The sequence below is a fragment of the Hyperolius riggenbachi genome, chromosome 5, assembly GCF_040937935.1.
Source record: "Hyperolius riggenbachi isolate aHypRig1 chromosome 5, aHypRig1.pri, whole genome shotgun sequence".
Taxonomy (NCBI): domain Eukaryota; kingdom Metazoa; phylum Chordata; class Amphibia; order Anura; family Hyperoliidae; genus Hyperolius; species Hyperolius riggenbachi.
Window position 1 is genome coordinate 148,384,118 of NC_090650.1, and position 9,439 is coordinate 148,393,556.

Genomic DNA, 9,439 nt, shown 5'->3' on the forward strand with positions numbered 1-9,439 from the left:
ATTTACTGAAGCAGGCCGAAGGCAGCTATAGGTTAAATCCGTCTAAGACTCATTATGAAGCGTGGCAGACAGCCAAACTTAAAGTGCAGGAAACACAAACGCATGCAGCTGAACGGGCTCTGAATTGGACTTGCCAGCTCTATTACGAGAAGGGAAACAAGGCGCACACTCTCTTAGCAAAAAGATTACGCAAGGCGCAATATGCTAGAACTATTTATGCTTTAAGAAACTCGAAGGGTTTTGTTTCTGCTGATCCTGATCATGTGTCCAAGACCTTTGAGGAATTTTATACTCATCTTTATAATATCCATTGGGAGGGGAATGGTTCCTATACAGGTAAAGGCTTTCAAGCCTTTGTGAATAAAACTACACTACCTCAGCTTTCTGAGAACCAAGTGCTAGGCTTGAATTCTGAGATCACTTTTGAAGGAATAGCATTAGTTATTAAGGAATTGCCTAATAAGAAAACACCTGGCCCAGATGGGCTTTCATATATCTACAACCTACGCTTCCAACATATCTTGATCCCCTATATGGTGAAACTATTTAACTAATTTATGGATGGCTCCCCTATCCCCACCTCCATGAAACGTTCTTACTGACAGTCATACCAAAAGATGGGAAGGATCCTCTTGACCCGAAGAGTTACCGCCCAATATCTCTATTGAACTCTGATCTTAAAATTTTAACAAAAATTCTAGCTAACCGCCTTAATGAAGTGGTTGCTTCATTGGTGGGTAGTGATCAGGTGGGCTTCATCCCACAAAGACAGGTGGGGGACAACACCCGTAGGGTTATAAATTTTATTCAGGTGGCGTGATCCTGTCGGAGGCCTTCTCTCCTCCTGAGTTTGGATGCGGAGAAGGCCTTCGACAGGGTCGCTTGGCCTTACTTGTTTCGTATACTAGATAGATTTGGCTTTCAAGGTAGTTTTATGTCTTCCATAAGGGCTCTGTATGGTGGGGTGGAAATGGCAATGAAAATCCCCTTGGCATCTGCTTCCTATTTCCCCGTTTCTAACGGAACTAGGCAGGGGTGCCCCCTGTCTCCACTATTATTTGCCTTATGCATCGAACCCTTAGCGGTGGCTATCAGGCAGGCACAATATATTAAGGGCATACAAATAGGAGGTGTTGACTACAAAGTAACATTGTACGCAGACGATGTGATGTTGACTCTATCTCAACCCTTGATCTCGTTGCCTAATTTACTCCAGCTGATAGACTCTTTCGAAAAGATTTCTGGATTTAAAATCAACCCAGATAAAAGGCCCTCCCACTATACCTACCTGAGGCAGATCTTTCCTCCTTAAAATCACACTTTCCTTTTAAATGGAAAAAAGACCCTATTAGATACCTGGGAGTTAATATTACGAAGTCATACGCTACACTGCATGGGTCTAATTTCCCCCCACTGTTGAAGCAGATTGAACGTGATCTTGATCGTTGGTCTTCTTATGGGATCTCTTGGATTGGGAAAATCTACCCTGTAAAGATGAATGTCCTACCTCGCTTATTGTATCTTTTTGAGACGCTGCCGGTGAAGGTTCCCTCAAAGGTCTTGGACAGATTTCAAAAGGATATCAGGAGATTTATTTGGGGAAGGAAGAGACCTAGAGTTCCCTTTTCGGTCATGGAGTCCGATAGGACCAGAGGCGGACTTTCAGTCCCTAATTTCAAGCTATATTACCTGGCCTCTCACTTAAGACAGGCTATTGAATGGTCATCTAAATTCTTGCGATATAAATGGACGCAGATTGAACAAGCTTCAGTTCACCCTGGTTCATTGGGCTCCATGCTCTGGTATAATGGGACTTCATATGGGTCCTATCCTTCTGCGTTGCTTACGGTTCGTTTTACTAAAACAATCTGGGACTCCACTAGATTAAAATATGGCCTACGGGAGGTGGTCACATCGCTGGAAAGAATTAGAGATGTTCCCAATTGTCCTGCAGATGCACTTGATCTTATCTCACGCCACTCAGAAGACCCTGAAATATTTTACCTTCAAGATTTATATGATCCCTCTACAGGTTCCTTCCTTTCAATTTCAGTATTCCAGTCACAATTCCAACTCCCACCTTTTTCATTCCTCCCATATTTACAACTCCGTTCTTGCACTGCCTCCAGGATATCTAGTAATAACTTACCCCCTCTTACCGAGTTTGAGAAAATGACTTTAGAAACACAGAGGCCATCCCAATCTATTTCTAAATTGTATGGTATCCTCTCACTGAAGGCCTCCCAACAACCTGCAACCATAAATACATGGCATACTGGGAAGAGGAATTTGACGAATACTGTAAAGGAAAACATATATAAATTAATGTTCAAATGGTATTATACCCCTGTACTTTTACACAGACTGTTCCCAACTACTTCAGATCAGTGTTGGAGGGGATGTGGTAATAGAGGGACTTTGGCCCATATATTTTGGTTCTGCCCCAGAATTCTGTCGTTCTGGCAGTCTATAGCTGACTTGATTTTTAAAGTCATTAGGAAAAAGATCCAGCATGGGTTTATGTTTTGGGTAAATCCCCACCAGGGCTCCGCTCTCATACTCGGAAAATGGTAAATCACATCCTAACTGCCGCACGACTGCAGATCTCGGCCAATTGGAAAAATAATTATCCCCCCACTTTAGAGGAGGTTATCCTCCGCATACGCAGGATCAGGATAATGGAATATCTGTCATCCTTGGTCAATGAATCCGCAGGACAATTTTGTAAAACCTGGGACTTTTGGGATATCAATTTTGATTTGGCTTCTGAATCCTAATCCCCCCACTCTCCTCCCTTTTCTCTGAATATTATCTATGCTCCTTAATCTTGATTCATCCTGTTGAGACGAATGCTAGGATATGACATAGCACTATATCAGTCATGTGAAGGGTTATTGTTTTCACTCATACCTTAACTATTACATGCCTTTTTTATGACTCTACACTAGTTAAGGAAAAAGAAAAAGAAAAGGCGTTCACTCTTCTTTATCCTTTTTCATAGGTTTCATGGAATAATATGTTACTTTGGTATGCTTACTTATCTGTTACATTTTCTTATAAGATATATTCTTTGATTTCCTGTAAATCCTGTTTATATATTGAACCTCTTAATAAAAATTGAGTTACAAAAAAAAAAAAAATTCTCTGGCTGTGTGTGGTAAATGGAGAGGTGTGGACGTGAACTGTGTAACACATGTGGTGTAATACATAAAAGTGTAATGCAACATCCTTTCTAGGTACCGTATTTTTCGGACTATAAGACGCTCCGGACTATAAGACGCACCTAGGTTTAGAGGTGAAAAAAAAGGGGAAAAAAATACTAAACCTGGTGGTCTATGGTGCAGGGGTGTCTTATGGACCTTTTCCCCCAAACTGTCACTACCTAGAATGACCCCCATTGGTGACAGGACACCATTAACAAGCAAGAATTCACTTTTGAGGTCAGAGGAACACTCCTAATCTATTTAGCATTAGTTTACTGTACTTATTCCCCCTGTGAAGTACTGAGCCAAACATCTTTAGTCCCACACACCCACACATGCTGCAGCCCCCACGCTCCTCTCCTCTGCCTACCTCTGCAGACGTTTTCAAGTAGGCACCCCTAGAACTGGAGGCAAGTGATACATTAGTGATGTCCTGAGAGTTCAGTAGCAAGGCGGGCATCCATTTGCGGGCATACTGTACGTGCAGTGAACTGGTGGGTGGGAGATCGGCTATGTCCCAAGTGTTCAGCCATGAGGCAGCCATCCATCCATCCATGTGCGGGCACAGTAGTACATATGACAGTGAACTGGCGGCGGGTGGGAGATCGGCCATGTCCCAAGTGTTCAGCCATGAGGCAGCCATCCATCCATCCATGTGCGGGCACAGTAGTACGTATGACAGTGAACTGGCGGCGGGTGGGAGATCGGCCATGTCCCAAGTGTTCAGCCATGAGGCAGCCATCCATCCATCTATGTGCGGGCACAGTAGTACATATGACAGTGAACTGGCGGCGGGTGGGAGATCGGCCATGTCCCAAGTGTTCAGCCATGAGGCAGCCATCCATCCATCCATCCATGTGCGGGCACAGTAGTACATATGACAGTGAACTGGCGGCGGGTGGGAGATCGGCCATGTCCCAAGTGTTCAGCCATGAGGCAGCCATCCATCCATCCATGTGCGGGCACAGTAGTACATATGACAGTGAACTGGCGGCGGGTGGGAGATCGGCCATGTCCCAAGTGTTCAGCCATGAGGCAGCCATCCGTCCATCCATGTGCGGGCACAGTAGTACATATGACAGTGAACTGGCGGCGGGTGGGAGATCGGCCATGTCCCAAGTGTTCATCCATGTGCGGGCACAGTAGTACATATGACAGTGAACTGGCGGCGGGTGGGAGATCGGCCATGTCCCAAGTGTTCAGCCGTGCGTGAGGTAGCCATCCATGTGCGGGCATGGCACATGCTGCACACTAGTCTGCAGCCTGCACGCTCCTCTCCTGTCCCTCAGTATGCAGCCGGTTTCAAAAATCCTGCAGCGCTATCGGCTTCCCGTACTTCCTGGTTTGTGACGTCCTATCACCGCGTGACCTGAAAGAGTCACATGCTCTTTCAAGTTTTGTTTCTTCCATTGTCCACCCGCGGGGATCGAGCGCGGTATTGATCCGGTGCGCTGATCGGACACGTCGGGTATTATCAATCGAGCCATCAGCGGCTCGATTGATAATAAAAAACGAGCCGTGTATGCCCAGCATTATGCTGGGAATACACCCACACAATTTTCTGTTAGATTTACCTGACAGATAGAATAAAGTTCAACATGTTGGAAATGTATCTATCTTACCATCTATCATCCGGGCAATTAGGCATTGTTCTACTCAGCAGGAGATAAACAGAAGACAATGCACCAGAGATAATGACCATTCTCTACAGTAAATAATCTAATTATGCATTCTAACAGAAAATCTAACAGAAAAATCTAACAGAAAATTGTATGGTGTATTCCCAGCATTATACTATGCACACCATCTCAGATGTACCTGTGGTCGATTTCCCACTTTCCCTCCTGTATCTGGGTATCCTGCATTTAGACAATTGTTATTCCCTTATATTTACTTATCCAGTGTCCCATTCCTTGATTTGGAAAGACTATGGGTTCCTTGCTCCTTTAATTACGTTACTTTTATTGCCTTCATTATTATATTGCCATCCCAGTATCTCTATTTTGTTTTGTTCTCCCCAGTGCCCTGTTATTATACTTTACCCTGGTGCCCCTGTTATAATACTGCATCATAGTGCCTCCATTAATACAGCACATCACATAGTGCTCCCCCGCAGTATCATTAATACAATACTCCTCTATTATTATAGTTCTCCCCCACAGTTGCAACAGTGGTTATAGTGTCCCACATATTACAGTGTTCCTTCCTAGTGCCTCCATTATTATAATGATTCCTCCTAGTGTGCACCTGTTATTAGTGTTTCCTACTGCTCCTGCTTATCTTTTTTGGCTTGCTGCAGCTCTCACAACCACCTGTGCAACATGTTGCATGTGGAGGAGCATGCCATGGGTGGTTTTACTCACATGTCTGTTCTTTCTTTGCCTTTTCCCAGTTGCAGGCACTACTGTCAGTCTTCACACTGATCTGATGGTAACATGAAGCATCAAATTACCATCTATTCAATGTGAAGACTTCAGCGTTGCATGTAGCTGGAAAAGGATTGTGATGGTGCATAAATACATGCATATAGCAACCCGCCACACAGCTCTGAACAGGAAGGGAGTGGGGAGCAGGAGGTTGCAACACTTAAGCCAGGGACACACATCAAATTTTTATTGGCCATTGACTGACCTGTTTTACCTCTATGTAGCATGAGGGCCAACACATTTTGAATAGTATGCACAGATTGTGTACCGGTATGTAGGTTCTCATAGTATATGGAAGAGGTAAAATTTGCCAGTTATTTGCCAATCAAAATTGAATGTGTGTACAAGGGTTTAGGCTGTCAGTTCGGTGGCACTGAAAATATGCTGAGTGGGATGTCTGGCCAAGATCAATTAAGTCAATGAGATGCTAATTTTCCTGACTGTTTTTTTTTTCCAAGTTGATGCAAATTGTGTCACAATTTTTTATGCAGCTGGAAATTGGGCCAATCCAAATTTGTAGCAACTGCATTTGACTGGCTTAATTCTAAGCTTCATTCAATTTGCTACAACATGGAAAACTAGCATCTCATTGGTCCCCTCTAATTAGGAAGTGACTGAGCCTGAGTCATACCTCAACTTCTATTCATAAATTTAGCTATGACAATGTTAATTTCATAACACAGGAATTTGTGAAGGAGCTTGAAAAGTCTATAAAACATTCATTGGTTATTTTTGTTTTTCTTTGTAGATCAAGATTCCAATCTCTGGATCTCTACTGACTGGCCATCTGTTCTCTACAGCCATCAGAGACCATGTAAATCAGAGGTATGCGAGTGTGGTTGAGTTTTGTGTATATGTTACGACCAGAACACGAAGTCTGCCCACTCCGGGTTCTGGCCGGTCAGAATGCGAAGTGGCCACCTGATGCGGCCAATATGCAAAACGCTCCTCAATTTCGGACTTTGGCCAGCCAGAACGCGCTGTAAATAAATGTGGCCGGCCAAGTCCCGAAGCTCACTTCGCTGCAAGTGTCCCGCTTTCCCCGCTCAGTTCTCCGCTTCATTCCCGCTGTCCCCGCTCAGTTCTCCACTTCATTCCCGCTGTCCCCGCTAAGTTCTCCGCTTCATTCCCGGTCCCCGCTCAGTTCTCCGCTTCAGGTCCGCACTGTCTGCATGCAAGGACCCTGGCCTGCCTATATGCTGCCAGCTGCTTTTCTCCTCCAACGATGAGTTAGTGAAGCAGGGGGATTGGTGTGTGTGTGACAGGCCCTGCACAATTCGTCCACACTGTTCCCGCTGTGCCAGCAGCCATGTCCCATGAGGCTTGGAAGGACCCGAGGCTGCCTTTCATTCAAAGGACCCTGCCTAAATGCTGCTGTATCTTCCGTCTTCCCTCTTCCGCTGCTCACAGTTCCTTGCCGCCCAATTAAAGTGGACCTGAACTCTTGCACAGGACAGAAAGAAAACACAGAGATATGCATTCTGTATGTATTTAAAGAGTTTAGTCTGTCTAATTCACCCTTGTGTGACTAATCACCAGTGTAATTTGATCTCTCAGCTGACTCAGCTCAGGAATCTCCTCTGCCATGGCAGAGCAGCTAATTTGTAAACACAGGATGTTAATATGTCTAGTTCCATGAAAGAAGGAAGTAGACAAACTGCAGAATTATTGCAGGATTTTTAACAGCTGTAACAAATAAATGTTTTTTAAAGGTTATTATGCTATTGCGTATCTTTCGGAGCAGAGAGGAAGTTTCTGAGTGCCTTTCATACTGCCGGACAGGACCAGGGATGTTCTGGATTTGTGCATTTTGGACTTTGGCCTACTGACTTTGGCCATTTTGCAAACTGGCCGGCCAATGTCAGAAATTTTCAGCATTTTGGACTTTGGCCGACGTCAAATCAGCAAGTGCTAGAAACGGCCGGCCAATTCTAGAATTGGCCGATTTCTGGTTTTGGCTGTAACATATACATATTATTTTCCTCTTAGTCTTGCTATGCGTTCAGATTTTCTAACTCAATGGACAACAATACAAGTACCAGCAGGTTTACAGAAGCCTTCACCTGGGCAGCGTTAACTGAGCCAGGTAACCCTGATGCTGCCCATACAGGGTACAATAAAAACACTCAATTTTCCCATTTATTCGACCAAAATGATCGAATCAAGTGAAAGTCAAAAATAATCTTCTTTTCGATTAAGAAAAACAAACGGTTATCCTATTTTTTATGATAATCAGAACGGACATGTTCAAAAAACCTTTATATTCAATCGAATTGTAATAATCAAACCATATTATCTAATCGAAAAAATTGTGCCATGTATGGGCACTAGGGGTGATCAAGGAGATGCAAATTTTTCCGAGTTGATGCAAATTTATACCAATTTTTTTTTCAACTATATGCAGCTTTAAAATGGACCAATCAGTTTAAACCTGGGTTTAAATTGATTGGTCCATTTTCAAACTGCATATATTTGCATTAAAATTTGCATAAACTTAGAAGTATTTGCATTTCTTTGATCATCCCTAATGGGCACCTTTAGAGTGAACCTAAAGTAATGAAACTCGCTTCAGGTCAGATACCTATATAGAGGGACAGCTCGCGATACCATAGAGCCTTCCCGATCCTCTCTATTCCCTCATTCCATCACTGCCCCCCATTGAATTTACATGCCTTTGGGACTCCTCAGCAGGCTTCAGAAGCACTCATGTCCCCGAGGATTTAACCACAGGAAATTAAACCTAGGAAGGGAGGCCCCACAATTTGTAGATACACTCCTGATATGTCACAAAGGCTGGAATATTAAATCAATATTGCTAGTGATAGGAGTGCTGACCACACAATTGCCTGGGGGGGGGGGGGGGGGGGTGAGTACATAAATAGTGTAGAGCAAGGAAAGGGTGGCATGCAGCCATTCAAAGCCTCTGGCTACTTAATAGGTAACAGAATGGCAGCTACTGGCTGTGGCTGTCATTTTTTTCTCTGCCCCGGTCAGTGGAAAATATCATGTTAAATCCTGCAGTGCATATTCCCAATCTGTTGGAATTGACTACAGATGTGGCTGGCTGTAGTGTAGCTTTGTGTAAGTCAGAAATACTGATGCCGGCTCAGTTTTGTGCTAACTGTACTATTTTCTCTTATTTAGATGGGAACTCCAAGATGTGATTCTAAAACTAGAGGACGGTAAAAATATCCCAATTTACCATTCCAATACACCGCTTCAAGGCGAAACAGAAGCAATTGTTAATGTCTCTTAAGTCTTATGATATGAAATAAAGCCTTATCATGAAGCCAAGAAAAGTGGATGACATCATATACTGCTTTGCTCTTTTACCTGGATATGAATATAAAATATTTTTTGGGCCTGATTACATCAGAAGCTTTACTGGTGTCTGATTCAGTTCAGCCTGGACTGAGCTGGGTGCAGATGAGGATAATTGTCAGCCAAAGCAAGTTGTATGTTAGTCTGTCCCTGCTCTGAACCCTTGGCTTGACTGTGTAGCTTGTTTTGCACTCTGGAAAGAGCAAGTGAAATAAAATACAAATCGGTTAAATAAATTCAACATAGCCAGCTACTGTTTAATGTCAGGCCTTCACCCAATCAAATCATACATTATCTATTCAGGTTATGGTAATCTAGTCTTTGATACAAGAAGAGGCGTAAAACTGGGTGTACATCCAGCACATGGCAATATTACCGATAATAATCCCAGCAGTGTGCAGTAACATGAGCGTTGCTACTGTAACTTGTACCCATGTACCATGAGCCACTCTACTTGTGCAACGTACAGTACTCTGCTGGTATTTGTAC

The 9,439-nt window shown here is 43.6% G+C and overlaps 1 protein-coding gene across 3 annotated transcripts in view; it reads left to right on the forward strand.

Annotated features, from left to right (window-relative positions):
• Positions 1–9,186, forward strand: part of COA1 (cytochrome c oxidase assembly factor 1) — a 136,186-nt gene extending 127,000 nt beyond the window's left edge. For all 3 annotated transcript variants that reach the window (XM_068236360.1, XM_068236359.1, XM_068236358.1), the window contains 2 exons: positions 6,378–6,454; positions 8,774–9,186. In XM_068236360.1, coding sequence (XP_068092461.1) covers positions 6,378–6,454; positions 8,774–8,885 — 189 coding nt within the window. In that variant the 3' untranslated portion in view covers positions 8,886–9,186. The remainder of the gene's footprint in view (positions 1–6,377; positions 6,455–8,773) is intronic.
• The last annotated feature ends 253 nt before the right edge of the window (positions 9,187–9,439 follow it).